At 46.0% G+C, this 24,287-nt stretch overlaps 1 protein-coding gene across 5 annotated transcripts in view; it reads right to left on the reverse strand.

Annotated features, from left to right (window-relative positions):
- The window catches only part of Ergic1 (endoplasmic reticulum-golgi intermediate compartment 1), a 104,792-nt gene that overhangs the window by 51,829 nt on the left and 28,676 nt on the right, over positions 1-24,287 (reverse strand). For 3 of the 5 annotated variants that reach the window (XM_087194830.1, XM_004836374.4, XM_021239535.2), the window contains exon 2: positions 415-476. In XM_087194830.1, coding sequence (XP_087050956.1) covers positions 415-476 — 62 coding nt within the window. Of the gene's footprint in view, positions 1-290; positions 477-24,287 lie in introns of those variants that run through there. The other 2 variants (XM_021239548.2, XM_004836375.4) reach the window with 2 other exon arrangements.

The following is a 24,287-nucleotide window of genomic DNA, read 5'->3' on the forward strand; positions in this document are numbered from 1 at the left end:
ATATTCCACATCCAGCATCGTGCTGGTGTTCAAAAAATTTTGCCTCTGGGGGCTGGGAATGTAGCTCAGTGGTAGAGTGTTTGCCTAGAACACATGAGGGCCTGGGTTCAATTTCCAGCACTGCAAGAAAAAAGTTTTGGATTTTAGAGATTTTTAGATTTCAGATTTTCAGATCAGCAATCCCCAACCTGTCTTAATAATTTCTTTTTATCCTTTTAGAAATAGGTGATGATTATTCCTTGCAGGGATACAGTAAGAACAGAAACTCAATGTGGTAATAGGTGAAGGACCTGGCATGAAGTTCCCTTCTGCTTTTCCTTCCTTCTTCCCTGATCCAGAAGTTCTGTGCAGACGGTATGAGTACCCAGGGGCACAGGCAGGGGTGGGGGCAGGGGTCGGAGGGCAGCTACTCACTAATGGCCCCAGTGTACGTTGGCTGCGTAAGGTCCTTGGGCACCTTCCTGTAGATATCAAACCTGCAGAGTAGAAATAGAACAGCAGTGAGGAGGGCATATGCACAGATGGGTCTCAAGGCAGTGGGAGGTGGGGTGGCTGCAGGGCAAGAGGGTCAGAGAGCCACAGTTCCTTCCACTGCTTCAGACCAGTCCCGCCCTCCTGCCCCAGGCCTCAGGAGAGCCCACCTTCTGCAGCCCTCACCCCTCCACTGTCCTTCCATGCATCTCTTCATCATATCTTCTGTGTGACACATTACCCAGGGCCATTACAGGTGACCTTGCCCACTCATCTGTTTACATTTCTTTTTTTTTTTTTTTTTTTTGGTATGGGGGATTGAACTCAGGACCTTGTGCTTTCAAAGCAGGCGAGGGAACCACTGAGTTAAATCCCTGGCCCTGTTTACATTTTTTGATGGGTCTTCCCCCATCAAAATGTATCCTCCCCAAGGGCAGGGGCCTTATTAGGTTTTGTCCCCAGCCGTGTCTCCAAACCCCAGCATGGGCCTGGTATGCTGTAGACACTGGATCAATAACTGCAGAATGAACAGAACACCTGAGTGTCGGGTGACGTGTACACTAAAATAGGGAAAGGCTTGGGCTCTCTTCAGTTTGATGGTGCTGGTGCTGCATTCCTGCTCTGCATCACCTCTCCGCCCTTTTCCCTTTCCTGCCTCCACCACCTCCTCCTCACGTTTCCACCCCCACCCACCCTCCTGCTGGCTCTGGTCCTGCTGTCTGCTCCTTGGAGATTCTTCTTAACTTTACTTTATAGCAGGAGATTAGCATAAAATCCAGCCTGGAGCCCACAGTCTTGGTGTCAACTCATGACAGTGCTGCCTCCTCACTGTGCTTTTCCTCCATGGTTACATCACGACCTTGCTTTCCTGTGGGTCCCACCTGAGCCCAACTGAGGGATGTGTTGAGAAAAGCCAGGGCTTCAGAATCACATAGATGTGGGTTCAGTTCTGAGCCCATCTTACCACTGGCTATTGAACAGTGCAGGCCTGGATCAGACTGCAGGCTGCAAAGGACTTCTCTTCCCAGGGCCTCAGTTTCCTCATCTGCAAAAGTGGAGCCATAACTACGTGACCCTGCAAGGCTAATGAGAAGAGGAAATGTGTCTGCAGAGGATTAGATGCCAAGTTCACAGGGGAGGTGCTCACATGCTTGGCTCCCTTCCTGTCCCTCAAATGTGAGCAGCAGACAGTTCTCACACCGCAGAGATTTATTAACAAAGCCTTAGTCCACAGAGCATTCCCAGGCTCTTGGGTGGAGCTTGACTCAGTGGAGTGGCTGGTGACAAGCTGGCATGTGACTCCTCTGGTAATTGGCAAACAAAATACACTCTGCTAAGCCCAATGCAATGGCCTGGCAATCTTGCATAAGGGCTGATACTTGACTCTGGGTGCTAATTACATGGGAAACATGCTTCGTTTCTTAAGACCTCAGGGGAGAAAAAATTCCTGTGGGCTGCCAGGTTCAAGGTATCACTTTCTCTGCTGTCTGCTCTGTGCTTGGGCTCCTAACTAAAGGGACCAGAAATTAGGGCTGGGGGTGTGGCAGGGAGAGAGGAGATCTATGTGACACAACTCTCCATACTTACTCAACTCCCTTATCTTGGAAATGTGGAGCCCTTTAACCTTGAAAGGTCTATTAGAGGTCCCATCATGGGCTATGGAGTCAAACTGCTGGAATTCAACCAGGACTCCACCACTGCGTAACGCTGGGCGTGCTACTTCAGCACTGTGTGCTTCAGTTACTTTGTCCATGAAACAGGGGCAACAGTAAATATCCCACAGCACAGCAATGAGGGTCAAATAACTGAATTCATGTAAACAAATGACAACAGTGCCTGGCATCCAGGAAGTACTCAGTGAGAATTTGCTGGCGTTTTTATTAATCCTCACTTGACTAACATTTGCAAAGCATCTACTATGTGCAGAGCCTTTCAAAGGTACTAGGGACACAGGGATAAAAATTGGCTTTTGGCCCTGTGAACCTGTAGCTTAGCAGCAGAGACAAAGAAACAAAACAAAGAGAATGGTGTGGCCAACACTGGGGGACCAGACCCCTACTCCCCACCTCTGTTCTGCTCAGACTCTGTGAGGCTTCCTGTAAGAGGGGACGTCTGAATAGTAGAGCAGGAGGAGGTTGAGGGTGGATGGAAGGAGAGTAGTCCCGGGAGGGGGACAGGAAAGGTCAAGACTAAGAGTGGGCCAGAGCCCAGAGCGCTGCATTTACTCCATGTGGGCAGGGAGGGGAATGAGTCAGGAGGCCAGAGATGTGCATAGCCGGAGTGGGTCCGGAGGGCCAGGCCGTGGCTGGCGATTCCCAGGCCAGTGCCAGCAGGGACCGGGTAGATAACACACTTCGGGGCTGTCCAAGGTCAGCAAAATGAGAGTTGGGGATGGGGAGAAAATAGGAAAGGGGCCTGCTGTGGCTGAGTTGCAGCACTATACAGACAGCACCCTATCTTGTGATAGTTTGATAGTGATTTTGATTTGACCATGGTGTACAGGTAATATGCATTCAGGGGAAACCGCATTCTGACTTTTGAATTTGGATCTTTTCCCAGGCTAGAAATACTGAGTACAATTCTTTCTCTCCATGCTGAATACTGACAGCAAGCCGAGGCTCCCAGTCAGCCACAGGATCAGGACAGCAACTGACTTACACTCCAATGTGCTGTGTTCAGTAAACCTCAGCAGAGAGTTAACACTTCATTATAAAATAGGCTCTGTGTTAGACGCTCTTGCCCAACTGTAAGCCAATGTACATGTAGTGAACATGTTTAAGGCAGGCTGGGCTAAGCTATGAAGGCTGGTAAGTTAGTGGTAGTAAATACATTTTTGACTTACAATGTATTTATTGGGGTGTAGCCTCATAGTAAGTTGAGGAGCATCTGCAGAGGAACCAGGTGGAGGTATGGGGTCAGCATGGCCAGATGTTCTGATCTGCCAAGTGAAGCCAAAAATTTTTAAATTGACATGGAAGCTTCCAATTCTTAAATCTTGGGCCAATACAGTGCATGACAAATAAGACAAGTCTGTAGATCAAACGAGGCCCAGGGACCCAGCTTGTGACCCTCTGGGCTGAGAAGGCAGAGCTGAAGGACATAGTCAGTCTCATGTCTGGGGAAGGACACGTTAGGCCAGGGGAGAGGACATATGGGGTCTAGACTGGAAAAACAAGCAACAGGCAGGGTTGTGGCAGGGTCCCCTGTCCTCCCTCTGGCCCAACTTGATTATCTACATTCAGAAAACTCCTGTCCCTGACTGGAACTCAGTTTCCCTGAACATAAAACAAGGATGTCCACAGAGAGTCTGAAAGGTTCCTTCTAGCAGTGCCCTGGAGCTCGAGCCACCCCAGGTAGCTAATGATTCAGCTTTCTGGTACAAATCACCAGGAGAGGCCCACAAACCAAAACTGGACCTCCCATTTAAAAAAATATATACAAGGGCCAGGGATTTAGCTCAGTGGTGCCACCACCTGCCTTGCAAGCTCAAGGTCCCGAGTTCAATCCCTGATACCAAAATAAATAAATAAATAAATAAATAGAAACTACTAATGAAAAATTGTATGTTTTGGTAGAAGCCAGAGGGTGCTCAGGTTGAGGGGGCGTTCTCCTGGGGCAGAGTATCAGGGTGAGCAGAAAGGGGAAAGAAGGGTGGCAGAGGGGACTGATCAAATATTGACATATATTGAGGCTAATGGGGTTCAGGTGCCTCCTTGCCATAGGAAGGAGCTACAAACATGTGGTGATAGAGAGGAAATGGAGGTACTGGTGTGAATTCATGATTTTCAAAATACAGACAAATATAGAAATAGATGCATGTGTATACATGTTATCTGTACATACGTTCCCTAGCTCTTTTCCTAAAGTGGGTCCAGGAACCCCAACGGCTTGCCAGCAATGAGGAGAGCCAGCAGCCAAACCTCAACTTCTAAATATCATTCTCCATTCAAAGGACGCAGAGTGCCTTGCAGAAGTGGCTGGTTCCAGAGCTGGGAAGGGAACATGCAAGATGAGCCCAGAGCTTCACCTTAGGTCAGAAAGCAGGAAAGTGTCCAAAGAAAGAAGAGGACAAATCAATGAGGCAAGAGGCCAGCTTGAGGGGACTACTGCTGACCAGAGAAAAGACAGTGTGAGCATCACAATGAATAATGACAGTCATAATGATAACTCACTAGATAAAACAGGAAGCCATGAATCTGCACACGTGTATAGAGAGAAAGAAATGGATAAGGCCAAAGTTTGAGGAGGAACAGGATATTATCTCCCTGTAAGATTCTCATTAATTACAAAGAAGAAGGTGCAATTGTACAGTGGAGAAACCAGGAAGACATCATGTTGACTAAGCAAGGGTGTGAACATCACCAGGAAGGAGACACAGTGGCATCAGTTACCTCCTATGTGCCACACTAAAGAGGGAGCATTGCTTCTGTGGGGCCTTGCCCTAAATGGACAGCTCCAGTCTCATGACAAGGAAAACACCAAACATCCAAACTGGTAACTGGCCAGCATTTGTCAAAAGTGTTAAGAGTATAAAGAACTAATAAAGACAGAGGAACTGCCAAGGATTACAGGAGACTAAGGAGACATGACAACTACATCTGATGTGGGATCCTGGCTCAGAAAAAGGCCATCAGTGAGACATCTCATGACATTTGAGTAAGACCTGTAAATTGGCCAACAGTCCTGCATAATGCTATTTTCCTGGTTTTGATAATGGTGCTGTGATTATGTAAGATGTTAGCTTATGTAAAGGGGATATAGAAACTGTGCTAGTTTTGTAATTTTGGGGGCAAACCTGAAATTATTTCAAAACAAAAAGTTAAAGATACTTTTAAAAAATCAAATGGAAATTTTAAAAAAATTAATAATTTTTTCACACAGGCCTTGTCCCTGTTGAGTGTGCTGGGCGTCAGGCTGAGGGCAGTGTCTTTGTTGGGGCCGGGATGTGGTGACCAAGATGAGTGAATAAAGCTGGAAGAGAGACAGTGAGGTCTGAGGCAAAGTGCAGGCGGAAACCAAAGGCAGTGAGTATTTGGGAAAGAATAAGCGATACTAAGCCATGATCACTTTCAGGCCAGGGTGGGTACTTTGTCACATATTTATTTGCACTTCATTCTCACAATAACCCTGGTAGGTACTGATGGTCCATATTTCTAGGGAAAAGACAGGCTCAAATGGAAGCAACTTGCTCAGTTACCAAGGCAGTGAGTAGCAGAATTAGGGCTCTGAGTCTTTCTACTGGCCCATACTTGGAATCAGTCTAGAACTCACTTATTGAAAACCTACATTAAGGTATTAAGGTTTTGGTCATTTGCTTTTCCAAGGATGCTGCCCAGAAGGAGATGGGCATCTCTTGGAAAACAGGGACCAGTTCAAAATTCATTCATTCAATTCAAAAGTATTTACAAAGCATCTATTGTATCAGATAGTGTTCTAGAGGGTGGGAAATGGATTTAATCAACACAAGCATAGCTCCTGCCCTCATGAAGCTGCCAATCTAACCAAGCTTTTGGCTCCTTGGAAAGGATATTAGTACCCACAGAATACAGTAAAAATGTCGCTTTCCAGTGCCATAGACCCAAGCTGGTGAGCAGTCTTAGGGCAGGAGAGCTGAAAAGGACCCTGATTTCAGAGCTGACCACAAGTCAAGTGAGTCAGTAGTGAATGTCACTGAGAAATTGGGCCACCATTTAACTGTCACCATGTGACAGTTTAGGAAGTGAGGTGGCCATCCTCTCTCGCTCACATTAGTCAGTCCCTCGCTGTGGTGATGTGATCAGCCGTGGCCACCTCACTGTCAAGAGAATGTGGAAGAAAGGGGAAAGAGAATGAGGGAGGGAAAGGGGATGTTGAGTGCAGACCTAGTAGGTGTTAGGGTCATTTTAGGGCTGAAGAACTAGAATTGCTTGGCTTCAAACAGAGAAAGCTGAAGGGCAGATTCTTCCTGTCATAAAATAAAATGTCCTCTCCCTGCCTTCCGGCAGCCTGTGAGTCTCTCCAGGGCAGGTCCTAGGCCTTTCCCCTTGAGCCCTTCTCTCTGCTCAGCCTTGCCCAGCCCAAGCTCTTGGGGGAATTGAGTGAATGAATGGATTGGCACAAGGATGAGGCCCACAGGCTGGGCTTCAAAGTGAGAAGTAGTGGTGCACGCCTATAATCCTAGCACTTGGGAGGCTGAGGCAGGAGATCCCTGCAAGTTCAGTGCCAGCCTGGGCTCCATAGTAAATTCAAGGCCAGCCTGAACAACATAGAAAGACCCTGTCTCAAACCATCCCCTCCCCCCAAAATGGGAGGAAGATGAAATGGACAGCAGTGAAGCTGGGTAATATGCTTGCAGTAGTTCCTTATATAGTACTGTTCTCTCTACTTTGGTGGGCATTTACAAATTTTCACTTAAAATGAGCTTAAATTAAAGTGAGAGAACAATCAATTGGATTTCAGAAAGATTAGCCTGGACTCCAGGAGTAGAGAGAACTGGAGTAGGAAATGGAGCCAGGTGGGAAAGACCTTCATCACCTGCAGGGAAAGGATCCCAACAGAGACTTCATGGGGCCTCCTGCCCTTAACTCTCTCTACTACCAGGACTAGCAGCCTCTCTGAGAATACTGTGTCATCTCCACACACACAGCCCCGCCCCATTCATCTTACAGACGAGAAAACAGAAGCCTCGAGAAGAGTGAATTGACCAGTTCAAGGTTTATTAAACTCCAGAGTATTTAAAACAGCCCGCATGGTGGCATGTGCCGGTAGCAGTCCCAGCTACTTGGGAAGCCAAGGGAGAAGTTCCGGACCTCAGGAGTTCAATGTCAGCCTGGGCAACATAGCAAGACCCTGTCTTATTACAAATCAAAATTTAAAAGTATTTAAAATAAAAACAAGTCAATAAAAACCTACGAATTCCTCATACCTCTCAATTCCTTGAAAAGGTATATGCCAGTGGTTCTCAAAGAGGAACAATTATTCCCCCAGGGGACAGGTGGCAATGTCTAGAGACATTGTGGTCATCCCAGCTGGGGCTGGGGGATGTTGTCAGCATCCTGCAGGGGGAGCCAGGGATGCTGCTGAGCAGCTTCCAGTGCCCAAGACAGACCTCCACAAAGAAGCATGCGCAGCCCCATGTCCCCAGCACTGAAGTGGAGAAAGTGTAAGTGGAATAAAACTCCACGAGTAAGCTCATCCCCCTGTTCATCCTATACTCTCTCCAAGAGGCCAGTGGTTGCTCTGCTTTTGCTGGGTGAAGTCACAGTCACAACCTTGATGGCCCCCACGAACACTAAGAACCTGGAGTGAAGCAGTGCTTCCCTGTCCTTTTTTACTCTGTGCCTGAGAAGGCAGAGCTTACATGGAAAAAACTGGGTGAAGGAAGCCATAGGAAAAAGACAGGGTTCACCTGGATGACTTCGTGACTTACAGTGCTGGTGCGTTAAGTACAAACGTCATTATTTCACGCAGAAAGGTGGCAAATTCATGCCTCTGAGCATCATACTGTAGGATAAAACAGCCCTGTGAGAACATCATAACTAGACACCAATAAGAATCCAACTTACAGAACAGAAATGCACTTTACAGGCCACCTCTAGCCGACAGAGGGAAGAATGGTCACGTAACCTGGCCCAAAATAAACACACGTGTCTTCCCCTGCTCCCAAGCAAGGAAACTGCCACTGGAAATGTCTGACTAACAAGTTTCATCTGTAATTTCTTTTCATAGCAGAATGTCTCAGCTTTGCTATTTTAACATTTTTGCTCAGGACTTGCTCTTGCAGATGAATCTCGGATCACTCTGTGGCTCTCTGTATGTGGGTGGCTACAGGGCAGGAGCTTGTGATGTCACTGTTTCCAAGGCTTAATGAAATTAGATGCCATTTAGCAGCAAGTCATTGGAAGTGGTGGGTCATTCACTCCAAAAATACCCATCAAGGCTCTTTGTTGGAGCTTTGGCCTGGTTGGCCCTGCCCACCAGCCTGGCAGAGCCCCCCATGCTGAGGGCCAGGGAGTTAGGTAAAAAAGTTGTTAATTTGTTCTCTGATTCCCTCCACCTTACCAAGTATCACCAGCATGGGGATTGTGCTTGTACGCACTTGGCTGTGTACACATGTGTGCATGTCTGTGTGTTTGGGGCCAAGAGGTAAATGAGCACACTCCAGTGAGTGAGTCCTAAAATCATTCTCACCCCACCTCCCACCAGAAAACTGACCTTGACATTCAAACTGCTAATATGTGCTTAGGCCGCCCTCCCCTCTGTCAAATGGAATAAACATCTGTCTCCATCTGGGATGGAGGAGGTTTAAGAGAGGAACAATAACAGCAATCACATCTTTGATGGCTGCTACTCCCATTGTGAAGGCTTACTGTGCACCAGTGCTTGAACTTAGACTTTACACTTGTTATCTTGTTATCTCTCCCTCCCTCCCTCCCTCCCTCCTTCCTTCCCTCCCTCCCCTCTCCCCTTCCCTTCTCTTCCCTTCTCCTTCCTTCCTTCTCTCTTTCTTTCATTGTACCAGGGATCGAACTCAGGACCTTGCACTTGGCAGACAGAGCACCATTGAGCTAAATCCCCCACTCCTTGTTATCACTTTAAAACTCCATCTGCAGATAACATCATTCTTCCCAATTATTTGCCCAAGACACAGGGCCAAGACCTGAACTCACATAGTCTGGCTGTAGGACAGTTGTTTCTAACAGGGTCACCTGCCTAAGAGTCACGGGTTGGGAGGTGGAGGACTGAAGGCTTGGAGCTGTGGGAAGGTTAGGAGATGACCTCTGGTACATACGAATGTGTGACGGGGAGGATATAAATATATAATACAGTAAGTCCCTGACTTACGAACATCCGAGTTGGGAACTTTCACAGATATGAATCGATCTCACATTACAAACATTCGTAGATGAGAACAAATTGTGGAAGTAGCTCACCTTATCCCTAACCCTGTACCATTTTAAGGTAACTGTAAAAGTAAAATGAGTTTATGTACATTATTTTGTATGTGTTTCATTTTACACACCTTTGATACAAATATACAATGTAAAGCCTAATAAAAATCCAATTCAACTTACCAATGTGCTCCTGGGATGGAACTCCCTCGTAAGTCAGGGACTTACTGTATTTCTTTCCTCCCGGCCCATCCTTGTGGCTCTCTCCCCAAACCCTGGCCCCCACATGGTGGTCTCTATCCTCAGCATGGCCTCTCAGCTCTGCAGGCTCCATATCTGCTCTATCATCCCACACGTGACCTCTCCCACCCCAGAATATTCTCTCTGACCACAGAGTACTGGCCTTTCCCCTCCCCCTCATTCCCACAAAGACCAAGTCTAGCCAAAGAGGAAGAGAGGCAAGACTGACTGCTGGGCTCCCAGGAGCCCAGACAAACCACAATCTCCATCTCAAGCCGGCTTCCCCCAACTCCCTGGGCTGTGTGGATAAACTCCTGGCCCAGCTCTGGGAGACAGCTACAGGGTCTTGCACACCAGTTAGGCTGGGCTAGGTCAGATTCGTCCCTCAATCTTGTGTGGGTCATACAGGACCTGGCCTGTTAATGACACCCAGTAAATTCCAGGTGAAAAGAGAAAATGATGTCTGCATAAGGCTATTAACCATAGCACCAGCTGTAATAGCAAATTCCTGAAGACTATGCAAACATGCGGGCAGAGGGGACCAGTGCGTATACTTAGATCATCCAGAAAGCGGAGGATGATGTAGCTGCTCAGGGGAATGAGCAAGGTCCTATACACTGGCATGGGGACTCTCTGGGACAGAGTAAAAGGAGAGAGACAAAGGGCAAATACTGTGTTCTGTTAAATTTTATGTGTGTGCTTCTGTGTGGAGGGGTGGGGAGTAGTGATAACAATGAATTTATACTCTTGATTATATCTTCAAAAAGAAAAACATAGATGGTAAAACTGAACATGTATATAAATGGTTACATCTATGATTCTTAGGCGATATGTAAGAAGTTAAATATTTAGGGTTAAATTTGACAAAAGAAGTGTATGACCCATGTACTGAAAACTAGAAAATATCACTCAAGAAAATAAAAGAAGACATAAATAAATGGAGAAACACACAGTAAGTCACAAGACTCAATATTGGTAAGATGAGATTTTCCCCCATATTGCCTTACGGGTTCAACTTAACTCCAAATCAAAATCACCACAGGCATTTTTGTAGAAATTGGAAAGCTGGTTCTTGTCACATGGAAATACAAAGGACTTAGAATGGGCAGAGCAAGTTTTTAAAAGAACAAAGTTGGATCTGACTGCAAGATCTATCAAATCCTTCTAGAGGAAAAGAGGAGAAAATTTTTGTGATTTGAGGTTAGGCAGAGAGTTTTTATATGAGCTACCACAAAATATAATTCCTAAAAGGAAAACTTGATGAGTAAGGCTTCATCAAAAACTAAAAACTTCTGCTCTTTGAACGCCACTGTTAAAAGAATAAAAAGATAAGCCACAGACTGGAGAAATATATATGTGTATCACATGTCTGATAAAGGATTTAAATACAGTTTAAAGAACTCTTAAAATTCAATAATAAGAAAAAAATTCCACTTTAAAAAATGAGCCAAAGATTTGAACAGACATTTCATCTGAGATTTACGGAGGGCAAATATCAAAGTCCCTGGGGGAAATTCCAATTAAAACCACAATGAGACACAACTCTACACCTGTTAGAATGACTGAAATTATAAAGACTGACCATATCAAGTGTTGGTAACAAGGGGGAACTCACATATACCACTGACAAGAATGTAAAGTAGAGAAGCCATTTTGGAAGTTTGGCAATTTCATAAAAAGTCAAACATAAACCACTGTAGTCTGCTTTCCATTGCTATAACAAAATAACAGAAGCTAGGAAGTTTATAAAGAAAAGAGTTAATCCCTCCAGACTAACTCATTCACAGGAGACCCAACTCACTGCTTCAAGACTTAATGTAGTCTGGAAAGAGCTGACCCAGTCTTCAGAGAAAAGCATTAATCCACTCATGAAAGTGCCCCACCCTGCCATGCTAATCACCTGCCAAAGGACCCACCTCCTAACACCAGCACATGGAGGAATCAAACCACATGAGATTTCATGGGGACAAACCATACCCAAACCACAACATACATCTACCATATGATCCAGCCACCCTCAGAGATGAAAGTTTATGCCCATAGAAAGGCAGGTATGTTTGAATAGTCATAGTAGCTATATTTATAATGGCCAAAAGATGGAAACAAACCAAATCAGCAGGCAAATGGATAAAGGATGGCCTACCGACAAGATGGAATAGTATTCAGAATAAAAAACAATGCACATTGTTACATGCAACAATATGGGCGATTCTCAAAATAACTGTTGAATAGAAAGCAAACTACAGCACATACGGTATGAGCCTATCTACATAAAATTCTGGAAGACGCAAATTAGTCTGGAGTGACAACAGCTGGCTGGTTGTGGGGTGGGGGAGGGGAGGTATACGGAAGCTTTGGGGGGGTAAATGGTGACATCCATTATCTTCAGTGTGATGATGGTTTCATGGGTATACACATATGTCAAATTTCTCAAATTATATACTTTAAGTATGTGACATTTATTGTGTGTATTATACCTCAATGAAGCTCCTTGAAAACAATTTTAATAACAGCCACGATTGCAACACATCAACTGCATGATGTAATCCAGGAGCTCATAATTACACTTTAAACAGCAGCAACAAAAAGCCTTGTTGGATACCTTTAGAGGTGCTAGAGGTGCTAGGTCACCGATTTAGCCTCTGAAAATTGATAAAGGGAAAACACTTATTCTGACTTTCTTGTTATAAAAAATGTATCTGTTGATAACCAAATAGTTAACAAGGGCAAAGTTCTACTTTATAAAAAAATTTCAAAGAATTAATGCATTAGTACTACTAAGAGAATCAGAAAAGTCATCAGTGATGAAATAGTGGTTCTAGGCAAGGACCAGCAATGACAGGCCACTTCCTACTACCCAGACCAGGCAGCCACCATTTCAACCCAACATTCAATTTCAGTGTCTCCAAGAGAAGGCACCAGCCCTTCTAGACCTCCCAATGTGAGGCTATGCAAACACACGGCACCGCATAGCAATGGTTCTTGCCGAGAGAATGGACCCTGAGTCTAATCAAGGTTCCAGCTCTCACCACTAGTTTACAGAAAACAGGGCCGGGGATTTAGCCCAGTGATTCTGTCACCTGCCTCGAAAGCACAAGGACGGGAGTTCGATCCCCGGTACCAAAAAAAACCCCAGAACAAAACAAAAACTAGTTTACAGAAAATACCAGGAACAGGTCACGTGTTTCAATAAGCCAAATCCATACTGTGGGAATTCTAGAGAATAAATGACCCAGATTCTTCAATAAATAAAGATTACAAGGGGGAAAAAAAGCATGTGAAACTGTTACTAATTAGAAGAATTTTAAGAAAGGTGCTAATCATGTGCAATGAGTAGATCTCCTTGGATCCTGATTCAGTGTAACCCTAACCACTCACTTCCCCAGCCTTCCCTGTAGCACGATGTAATCACCTAACAGCTTGGATCGATGATATTAAAAGAGTGTCTCCTGGGGCCAGGGAGTGTGTGATTTTACGATCAAAGGGTCAGACATCACTGGCACTAATACCTCCATACTCATTTCTAGCTTCTCATCTTGGATGCAAATATAACATCTGGAACTGGGACAGCTCTTTTGGGACTACAAGGGAAAAGTTTAGCTAACAGCAGAGATTAAAAACTGTTTGGCATCCTTGGGATGTTGGATCAACATCAGCAGCTGCCTACCTCTGGTTGTCTGGCTATTTGAAAAAAACAAAAACCAAAAAAAATATATATACTCTTATTTGTGTCTGCTTTTAGCCAGGCTTCCTGTTACTCCAGCCAAAAGCACTCCTTACAGATAAACTATGAAACCAAATGCAGAGGAGACTGGAAGGGTCTTGACTTTTTTGTTTTTTCTTTTGGTACCGGGGATTGACCTCGGGTCCTTGAGCTTGCGAGGCAGGTGGCGGAACCACTGAGCTAATTCCCTGGCCCAGGGTCTTGACTTCTTGATGTTCATTAGATAAAGAATTTGTGTAAACTGCTGTTCTCTCTGCAGTAGTGCCCCCTCTTATCTGTGCAGGATCCGTTCCATGACCCTCAGTGGATGCCTTAAACCAGATACCACTAACCCTATATATACTATGTTTTTAACTATACATATCAATGATAAAATTTATTATTAGCAACATCAATAATAAAACAATTTTAACAATATGCTGCAATAACATTGCTGGCATCACTATAGTTGTACTTTGGGGCCATTAGGAAGTAAAATAAGGCTTACTTACAAGCACTGTAACATCACGACAGTCTGATAACCTAGATGGCTACTAAGTGACCAATGGACGGAGAGTGTGTCCAGCACAGAGACACCAGATGAAGGGATCATTTGCATCTTGGGTGAGATAGAACAGAGCGTTGGGAGATGTCATCATAATGATTAGAACATCACACAATTTAAAACTAATGAATTGTCTATTTTTGGAATTTTTAATTTAAATTTTTGGACAGACTCTGACCATACACAATTAAAACTTCAGATGGGGGAGGGGGGTCCTACCATACCTGGAAGGTTATGGCATGGCTTGCTCCCTTACTTCATTTAAGTTCTATATTCCAATGCCACCTGTTTGGAGAAGCCTGTACGGGATGCCGAATGAAATATACTCCTCTCTCTGACCTCACTCTGCTCTTTTTCTGCACAGTCCTTGGCATTGCTGACTAGGGCCATGTCTGTTCATTGCCTGACCCCATCGCTGGAATATACATAGTGAAAGAGCCACAGTCTTACCTGCCTGGACTTCAAGGGCCTAGAAAAGGGTCCAGCACAGAGGTGACCACAAGAAACACTTGTGGGATGGATGAAGGGAGCAGCATTTCTCAAAGTACGGGCCACAGATCACTACCTCAGAATCTCCCAGGAAGCCACTTACATTTGTAGATTACAGGTCCCTACTGTGCAATGAACTAAGCCAGGCTGGGGCTAGGGAGAGCAGGAATCTGCATTGCCAAAAGCACAGTTCAGGAGAGGCTGGGCATGCTAGAACTGCTAAGGGGTTAACATGTACTTCCTAGGACTTTCCCCTTATACCCATTTGAGTTACCACAGGTCTACAGAGGGAAGATGGGAAGAGACTGCTGTATCCTGGGCTCTGCTCCCTGGGCTAACCATTACTTGGGTTGGCCAGACCTACTTTCCCCACTGCTCACCAGGTACCTTCAATAAATGCAGAAACAGCGTCAGAGAGGCCAAGCCACTTGCCTAAGCTCACACTGCCAGCAAGAGGCAGAATCAAAATTGGACCCCTGGTCAGGCATCAAGGGGGCCACACACTGATCCTACTTTAGCTCCCCAAATTCTCCGCTGGCCTCTGGGGGCCCTGGCTGTTTGTGCTCAGTGCTGCCCCCCTGTGCCCATGCGAGGCCTGGTGCTGTGAGCAGGCCACAGACACAGTCAGCAAGGGAAGGGACGAGGGGCCCACGGAGCGGCAGCAAGGGGGGCCCTAGCAGAGCACAGCCAGTAAGGGGCCCCGTGCCCTCTCCCGAAGCTGCCACCCAGCAGCAGCCAGATGAGCGAGCTTAGGCACAGGAAGAAGAAATGCAGCCGGGGCTTGGCCTGGAGTCAGGCTTCCCACTCGTCAAGGCCACAGGGAGTGCAAGTGAGGGATTAGCAGGGGCCCCCAAAATGTTTCCAACTCACTGGAAACAGGATGCGGCTGTGGCCCCACACCACCAGGACACAACAACATCCAGTATGCAGACTCTATAAATGGAAATGTATTCTTAGAGGGGCAGAACATGAGAGGGGTTTTTTAAAAGTGACCCATCATCGGATAAAAATACAGACAGCATTTAAATGCTGAGCGGCAGAAGCTATTCCGGGGATTGGCTTCTCATGCCTGTGGCTCCCCGCCAGGCACAGCCTTTCACAGAGATTTAAAAGGAATAAACTGTTGCTGTCAGTGTTTTTAAGTTCAGGGGGAGGGCATCAGGGGCAAAAGTGGCCATGCCAAGATACCTGTGGAAGGCATCTCTTTTTGGAGTAGCCCAAGTAAGGATGGGGGTCCCATTTGCTTCAGTTTTGCTTTGTGCTAGGAGAATGCCTTTTTGACAGCATACGCAACAACACTGGGAAGTAAGTCAAGGCCAAGTTCTGAAGAAGCCTGGGGTGAAAGGACAGGATGAAGGCTCCAAGAGGTCAAGGGGCACAGCATTTACTGACTCTTTTCACCACATCCTTGCTCAAAACCACTCAAGGTACAAAAGCTAGATCCATCCCCATCTTCACAGAAAAAGAAAACGGAGATATAGAAAAGGCTGTATAGAAACAGTGATCTGAGACCAAAACCTTGAATCTAAAAAGACAAGCAGGAACAAGGCTGGAGAAAAGGAGGGAGGGCGTCGTAGGCATGGGGTGCCTCTTGCAAAGGCTCATGATCCCCAAAGCCCAGGTGACTCAATGAGCTTGTTGTGAGCTGGGGTTTGCAGAGCAGGAGGTTCTTGGGCCTGGCTGGGTAACATGGCACAGGGGCCTGTAGGTGCAAATGACATATGTTATGCTGACATATGTTATGAAGAAGAAAGAAAACACTGTGGGGACAGTTTTAGGTGGGTTGTGGAAGGTGTCAGGTAAGGCTAATCGGACAAGGAGCTATGTAAAATAAATGCTACAGCAGACATATGGATACCCAGGGAAGAGCTTTCCAGGTAGAAGGGATAGTAAGTGCAAAGGCACTGGGGCAGGGAACATACCCGTTGGATTCCTGGAGCAATAAGGAGGTTAATAAAGCTGGAGAAGGTGGTGAGGTCCAAGGACCCTGCTAATTCTTTAAAACTCAATTCACTCATTCTTTTCTCTGATCTCTAATCAGGCTCAGGCCAGCAGAGGCACCTAACCCCTTCAATGTTTCTGCAGCCCCTGAGCATCTCTCTGTTGTCCCATGGCACAAGCTACGTGGTCTTCAAACCTGTACACGCTGTATTCAGGAGTGAGCAGCACAACCTACCCTGTCTTATTCAGAGTATTTGTGTTGTCCCTCAAAGCTGTGAGTTTCTCAAGAGCAGGCAGCTGCCTTATACATTCTGGGAGCCCCAGTGTTTGGCACTGCAATCTTGAGTTGGGAGCAACACCTTTAAGTAACAGGAAGCTCATTGAGCCCCAGAACACTGTGGGTCTTACCTGAGCCGTGAGCTCACCTCAGATGTGAGCTTACCTCAAGGAGCCATCTGGCTTCCTGACTGGCCACTGTCAAGGTGACTTCACAGATGGAGTGGGGAGAGAGGCAGTGATGAGTGACTGAGAGGGAGTAAGGGTGAGGACACCCCCCCCCCATACTTCCAGCATCAGCCTCTGCCTACACTTTCTTCAACAGCTCACAGCCTATCTGAGCCCTGGCTTTAAGAAGAAAGTCCTCATGGAACAATAAACATAGAAAGTCAATTCGCCAGGAAAGTGTTATTCTTAGATAACACCTTTCCTGCTGAAAGAGATTCCAGGAAACATCAAGTGTGCCACATGAAGGAATAGATGCAAGCACTGATCACCCAGCTGCTCACATCAGCAAATAAGAGACCATAAGGCACAGCATGTCTCACAGAAATACATGCCTCTGGCATAAAGAAATGCCTGCAGGCCTGGCAGGTTCCAGAAAAGAGAGAAGGGGGCTGGGTAAGGCCCTTGGCAAACTACAGTCCACAGAAAGAATCCCAGCTGGGCCCATGGCTGGACCCAGGGGCCCTGGGGTGGCCAGATTAGGGGAAATCAGAAATCTGAGGATCTAATGGGAAATCACCAATTAAAAATAATGTCAAGTGTTTTTTAAAAAATAAAAAAATATGCAAAGCAAAGAAAACATTTGGTAAAAACAGTTAGGTCCTCAGGCCAAATCTGACCCTAAATCTTGGCTGTGAAATATATTTGTATCAGTACAGGCAGAACAGAAAAGATAGCAAGAGGGAAAAGAGACCTAAGCATTAGTGAGCTAGAAGGGAACTTTGAGATCATGGACTCTTCTGACCTGGAGGTCTCAACCTTAGGGATCAAGTCTAGCCGCTGTCTAGCTGTAAGGCCTCATCTTGCCTCCCTGTTAAGTGCTGAGAGGGACCAACAATGCCTGCCAAAGGCTCTGGAATGGGAACATGAGATTCACACTTTCTGGATATTTGTTGAGGATAATTTAGTCCAGACCCATTTTAAGGGCAAGAACCGATATCCAGAAAATGGCACTGAATTCTCTAATGTCATAAACAAGAACCAGTCTTGGTCTCTTTCCCAGGATTCCCAGATGCCCCTAAATCTTTAGGTTTTTGGAGCTGTTACCTACTAAAGACTCCTCTTGGAGAGAAGCCATCTCTAAGCCAATAACGCAAGTCAATAAGGAAATTTAATTTTTATAGTGATTCATTTTATCCATGACTTCTTAAGAGACAACATCTTTTTTAAATAGTGAGGGGCTCCTAATCCCTGACGAAGTCATCGATGATGTTGCCCATGGCACACAGCGTCCCAGTTGAGGGCCTGGGGCTGGCCAAGGGGCCTGGCACAGAGGGCGCCAGGGCCCACAGTGCAAGCGGGTTGCCTCCTGCTCAGCCCCTCCCGCAGGGTGTGAGTCATGCCTCTCCACTTCAGTGCACTGGCTGCACAGTCTCCAGTTTTACTTGGCTCCTGAGCAAAATGTACTTTTCCAAAGGACACTGATTCAACTGAGGCTGAATTTTGCAATGCCCTGCCAGTGGTGAGGCCAGTCTCCCTTGAGCACACTCTGTCCTGGGGAGTCGGGACCAAAGAATGTGGTTAGCGCCTCCTCTCTCTTTCTCCCTAACTGGTGGGATCTGTCCGGCCCTGGCCAGACCCCACACCCATGACAGCCATCACCTGCTATAACTACTGCCCTCCTCTATTCCCTCCCTGCACAGCACACATTCTTGGATCAGATTTCCAAGGATACCTGAAAGCAGGCCTGGGAGAAACACCACAAAAGAGGAGCCTACAGCTAACCTGGCCAGGGAGGGCTTCCTGCCCCTTAGCTGGCATCTCCAGTACCAAGTTCATCATGGACCTGTTCCTTAAAACAAAAAAAAAACCCCAAAAATCAGATTGCTGTTTGGAGCAGTTTTAGGTTCACAGCAAAACTGAGTGAAAGGCACAAAATACTCATATCTTCCACGCCCCTACACATGAACGGCCTCCCCGTGACCAACATCTCCACCAGAAGACGCATCAGTGAACCAACACTGACACATCACATTGCTCAAATCCCACAGCATACATCAGGGGTCATTCTTGGTCTTGCACATTCTGTGGGTCTGGACAAATGTATCAGGACATGCATCCACCACGACAGTGTCACACGGAGTAGTTTCACTGCCTTACTTTGTGCTTTGCCTATTCATTCTTCCCTGTGCCCAACTCCTGACAACCATTCCCTCTCTCCAGCTTTGCCTCTTCTAGAATGTCATATAGCTGGAATCATACAGCATGTAGTCTTTTCAGGTTGGCTTCTTTCATTTAACCATATGCATTTAAGGGTCCTCCAAGTCTTTTCACAGTGTGACAGCTCGTTTCTTTTTAGTGCTGAATAATATCCCATTGTCTGGGTGTAACAGTGTATCTGGTCTTACAATCTCCATGGATTTTCACAGCCAGGGGCTCTACTGCCTCGTATATCAACTGCGTGAGTTGGGGCAGATTTTCCTCTGAACCCCCAGGGTTTTCCATCTGTAAAATGGGGATAAAAATCCTGCCTACCCAATAGGAGTGGGGATGAATGTGGAAACTCACTTAAGGCACTGATCACAGTTTACGGCATGGAGCAAGCACGCAGCAGACGTGAGCTGTGACTATGCTCACTAGCTCTGTGGCTGTCGTCACCACTTGGGGTGTGCCCACTCAACTCCTTCTCTCTGTGAAGCAGCATGGGAAGGCAGAGACAACCTAGGCTTTGGGTTCAAACCCTGACTCTGCTTAGGCAACTGGGTAGACCTCTCTGGGCCTCCCTTTACTCACAGATATATAAAATGGGGAGGGGAGTATCACATCCTCTTCCAGGGGGATTTTGAGCACAAAGGAGATTGCTAATTAGAAGGCACAAAAAGCTTCTGGCATCCAGCAGATACTAGGTCCTTGCTGGCAGGGAGGGAGAGGGCCTTGGCACTTCCTGGGAACTGCCCTGCAGAGTGCAGGGGAGTGGGGACAGCAGTGTATCTGAGAATGGGGTGGAGGCCTAGCCCTGCTGCCCAGCTGCCCAACATCAGGATGGAGAAGCACCACTGTGGGTTAGCACTGGGGACAGAAGGGCCTCTTCAAAGGAGGGGAGAGAGGAAAGTGGCTTAGAATGCAGGTAGCAACTTCTCTGCAGCTGACTGAGACCTGCCTGGCTGTCTTCTTATTGTCAAATGACAGCAGAGAGCTGAAACACAGACCACGGCCAATGCCAGCCAGCAGGTGTCCCTGAGGCCTCCAAGGGGTGGCAGCAACCTGTTCACACTGTGCCCACCGGTGAGACCAGGGGAACTGACAATGATTAGCAAGGACTCCCGAGCTCTGTCCTGTAACATCCTTGGCCTTTTGTTCAAATTAGACATCCCCACCTGAGTGCCCTTTTACCCTCACTGTAGCCAGAGTGGCTGGAGAGGTGTCACTTCCTGACCAAGTAGTGTTAGTGACTGGGGAAGGACAGGCTGTCAGGACACCTGCTTTCCAGATAAGGACAAAGCTACCCAAAGTGGCATTGCCAGGAAACACTGGAGCTGAGACCTAAACCCTGGGCTTTCAGACCCCTACAGCCTGGAGCCAGGCTCAGGTCTGCAGTCACTCTACCCAGCTGGCTTTCCAGGGCTCTGCAGCTGTATCACTGTCCTTCATGAACTCGTCCATGTGACACTTGGCATCAGTTGTGCACATTTCACTCACAGCTCCCCTGGTGGTGATGCAACTGAGCTAAACAAAGGCAGTCACTGGGCTGCAGCCAGAGTCCAGCAGAGCTCTGCTCTGGGCTATGACAGACCAGGGCCCAGGGGTCCTTCTTGCCACTGCTGGAAGACAGGCTGAACAGTGCATTGCTACAGCAGGTCTGCAGCTGCCTTCCAGGCCCAGCTCCTCCAGGTGCCAGCTGTGGTTTTGGGGTATTTACTTTACTTCCCTGTGCCTCAGTTTCCCATGCTATCAAACAGCACTCACCTCAGTGGACTGCTCTAAGAGGGTTCCTATGTCAGCACATGGGAAGGGCCAAGCACAGTGCCTGGCCGCCAAGAGTGATGGGTGCTCCCCACTGTCTGCATGATCACGAGGTGGCAGCACAGGTTCCGAGGGTATGTGCCTAAGCATAAATAGGCTCTCAAAAAAAAAAAATGAGACTTGTTAATAGGGTCTGTGGTTTGATCCTTAAGAACCATGTTTTACTGGGCTGGGGATTTAGCTCAGTGGCACCGAGCCTGCCTCACAAGCACAAGGTCCTGAGTTTGAACCCCAGTACCAAAAACAAAACAAAACAAAAATGTTTTACTGATTGCATGTAATAAGTTGAGAAATCCATTTACTGGGTTTCAGTAAGCATTAAAAAAAAAGGCTACAACAAAACAGAAAATATTTCTATTGCCTTTAATAAAGGAAGCACTGTTGTGCTGAGCTTCTATGCACTGTACATTGTGTTGCAATATAAAATGTATTTCTTATGGACAGATGCTGTGAAAGCTATTAAAAGCCTTGTTCTGAGGGCCGGAGGATTTAGCTCAGTGGTTACACCACCTGTCTTGAAAGCGCAAGGACCTGAGTTTGATCCCTGGTACTAAAAAAAACCCCAAAAACCAAAACCAAAACAAAAAATTCTCAAAACCCCTGTTCTGTTGAGCCACATAGCACTGCAACAGTGTAGGTACTAGCTCAATATGACAAAGCCACAGTCTCAGAATTAAGTAGGAACAACAACACACTCTGACAATAGTTCTAATACTGCCAAGAAAGTTATGTTTGATTTTTTTTTTTGGTACCAGGGATCGAACTCAGGACCTTGCACTTGCAAGGTTGTTTGACTTTCTTTAAAGACCAAAAATACTATACAGTTGAGGGAAGGACAGGAATACAGCAGTCTCTTCCCATCTTCCCTCTGTAGACCTGTGGTAACTCAAATGGGTACACGGGGAAAGTCCTAGGAAGTACATGTTAACCCCTTAGCAGTTCTAGCATGCCCAGTCTCTCCTGAACTGTGCTAGAGGAAGTGGCTTTAGACTTGGCTCTGTAAGAACCAGAAAAGATTTGAATTCCTGGAAAGAAGTGGTAGGCCAGGCCATCTGAGGACCTATGGCCACTCAGCCTCACAGTGCAGCCAGCCACTCCCAAGGGCTCTTTCACTCCTGTCCCTCGAAAAGGAGACAGGTGGCTATGGAGAGAGCTTGTACGTAAGATGGCTTTATGTAGAACACAGACAGGGCAGCAAATGATCTAAATCACAGGTGAAGGAAGTTGTACCTACTCTATTGCTCTTTTAATTGCCTTTATCAAGTCTAGAAGAAGATCTCATTTGGTGCTCATAGGCCTTATTTTTTTAAAGGCCTTTAACACCTAAAAAATCTCATTTTTTTAATGATGCTAGGTATATATTCTACCACTGAGGTATGCCCCCTAACTTTTCACTTTGCAGTAAAACGAACAGCCAGTGTCAGGCAAAGAATAGCCAGCAATAGCCCCTAGCTTGAAGCTCCTTCTCACTGCTCTTTTATGGATATCTTGGGTTCATGGCAGGTGGTACTGGCTTTCCATTTCTAGGGATGATATGGAAAGTTTGCCTTTTAAAACTCATCAATTCAAGGATTAAAAAATGAGTCTGTTTAAATAAAATGTGATGTGCATCACAGTGTAGGTAGATGTACACACAGCAAAAATTGTGGTAGTGGCCAGGAGTGGTTGAGATTTGTACTGGTTAAGGACATCCCTGATCTGAGGTTGGGACGGTTCTCATACTCTGACATCAGCAGGTGACAATAAGGGACATACTCCCTACTAAGGGTGACAGCTCAAGAAGGAACCCAGATCCCCCTCAAGAAAAGTCAGGATTAGCCAGTCAACTGCCAGGGCAAATTCTTCATGGAAATGGGATTTTTACAGTGGAAAAGCATCGACTTTTATGCTGTTGAGTGCAAGGATGTTATCGTTGTCACTGTCACCATCCCCTCCCCAGATCTTTCTAGAAACATGTACAGTCACTGCTCAATGTTCACGGGGAACTGGTTCTAAGACCTCCATGGATACAAGACCCCAGGGATGCTGAAGTTTTATAAAATGATGTGGTATTTGCATGGAATGTAGGCACGGCCTCCTGAGTACTTTAAACATCTCTACATAAGACAATGCAAATGCTGTGTGAATAGTTGCTATATGGTATTGTTTAGGGGATAATGACAAGAGATGCAATGTTTTTCCTGAACATTTCCAAGCCGGGTTTGGTTGAATCTGTGGATACAGAGCCCAAGGACTGAAGACCAGCTATACTCATTTGTAAAGTCTTAATATGATAATGAAGCTACCACTTACATTTTTCTCTACTGTTCTTTATCTTTCCCCTTCACTTGTGCTATCATTCTAAACTTTGCATTTTGAGATAATTTTAGGCTCCCAAAAGGGTTGAATGGATAGTACCAAAAGTTCCCCCTACCCTTTAACCAGTTTCGCCTCATGTTAACATCTTACATAACTATGGCAAGATTCTTAACGCTTAGAACTGAACCCTGGCATGATCCTATTAACCAAATTGCCCTTTTGCTTGTTGGGGATCCCACAGTGCATTTAGCTGTTGTCCCCTCCAATCTGTGACATATCCTTGTCATTCCTTATCTTTTAAATGGTGACACTTTCGAAGAATACTTGTCACTTTCTCAGATGTCCCTTGAACTGGGTCTTTCTGATATTATCGGTGTGCGTTCAACTTAGTCCATTTTCTAAGTGGCTCTAACAGAATATCTGAGAGAGGAGAAGTGACAAGGAAAAGAGGTTTATCTTAGCTCACAATTCTAGAGAATGGGACGTCCAAAGGCATGGCACCAGCATCTGGTTGGCTTCTTGTGTGGGCCTCATGCTGATTCAACTTGTGGCAGAAAGCAGAAGGCCAAATGGGGCCCTTTATCTTTGAAACAGACAAAGCACACGTGGCAGTCTTGCTTCCTAACAACCTGTTCTCATGATAACTGATCCAGTCCTATTCAAGTGAGAACTATCCCTGAGAATGGCATTAATCTCTTTTAACAACTTAATCCTCTCTCTCTTTTTTTTTTTTTTTGGTACCGGAGATTGAACTCGGGTCCTTGTGCTTACGCAACAGGCGGCGAAACCACTGAGCTAAATCCCAGGCTGCAAATCCTCTCTTAAAGGCATCTCCTCCCAATACTGCCATGGTGACCATCAAATTTCCACACAAATTCTGGCAGAAACAAACCCTCTCCAAGCCATTGTAGCATTCCTGGAAAGAACTCCAGAGGTATGCGTCCTCCTTAATGCCAAGAGATACAATGTCAGTGTGTCTCATTGATGGTGACTATAGCCTTTGTCACTTGTCTAAGCAGGTCTGCCAGCACTCTGCACTGCAAAGTTTCTATTTCCTCCCTGTAATCACTAGACATTTAGGGGGGGCACTCTAAAACTATGCAGATGTCTCATTTCTGATTAAGCTTTTATGCACTAATTTTAGCATCCACCAGTGGGTTTTAATTGAAGCAATTATTACTATGGTGATTACTATGGTTCTAATGGTGATTTTTCCCATTCCATCATTCTTTCTACATTTATTCAT

Source organism: Heterocephalus glaber, unplaced genomic scaffold (assembly GCF_053883595.1).
Source record: "Heterocephalus glaber isolate CG9 unplaced genomic scaffold, H.glaber_assembly_v1.0 deba00001606, whole genome shotgun sequence".
Taxonomy (NCBI): domain Eukaryota; kingdom Metazoa; phylum Chordata; class Mammalia; order Rodentia; family Bathyergidae; genus Heterocephalus; species Heterocephalus glaber.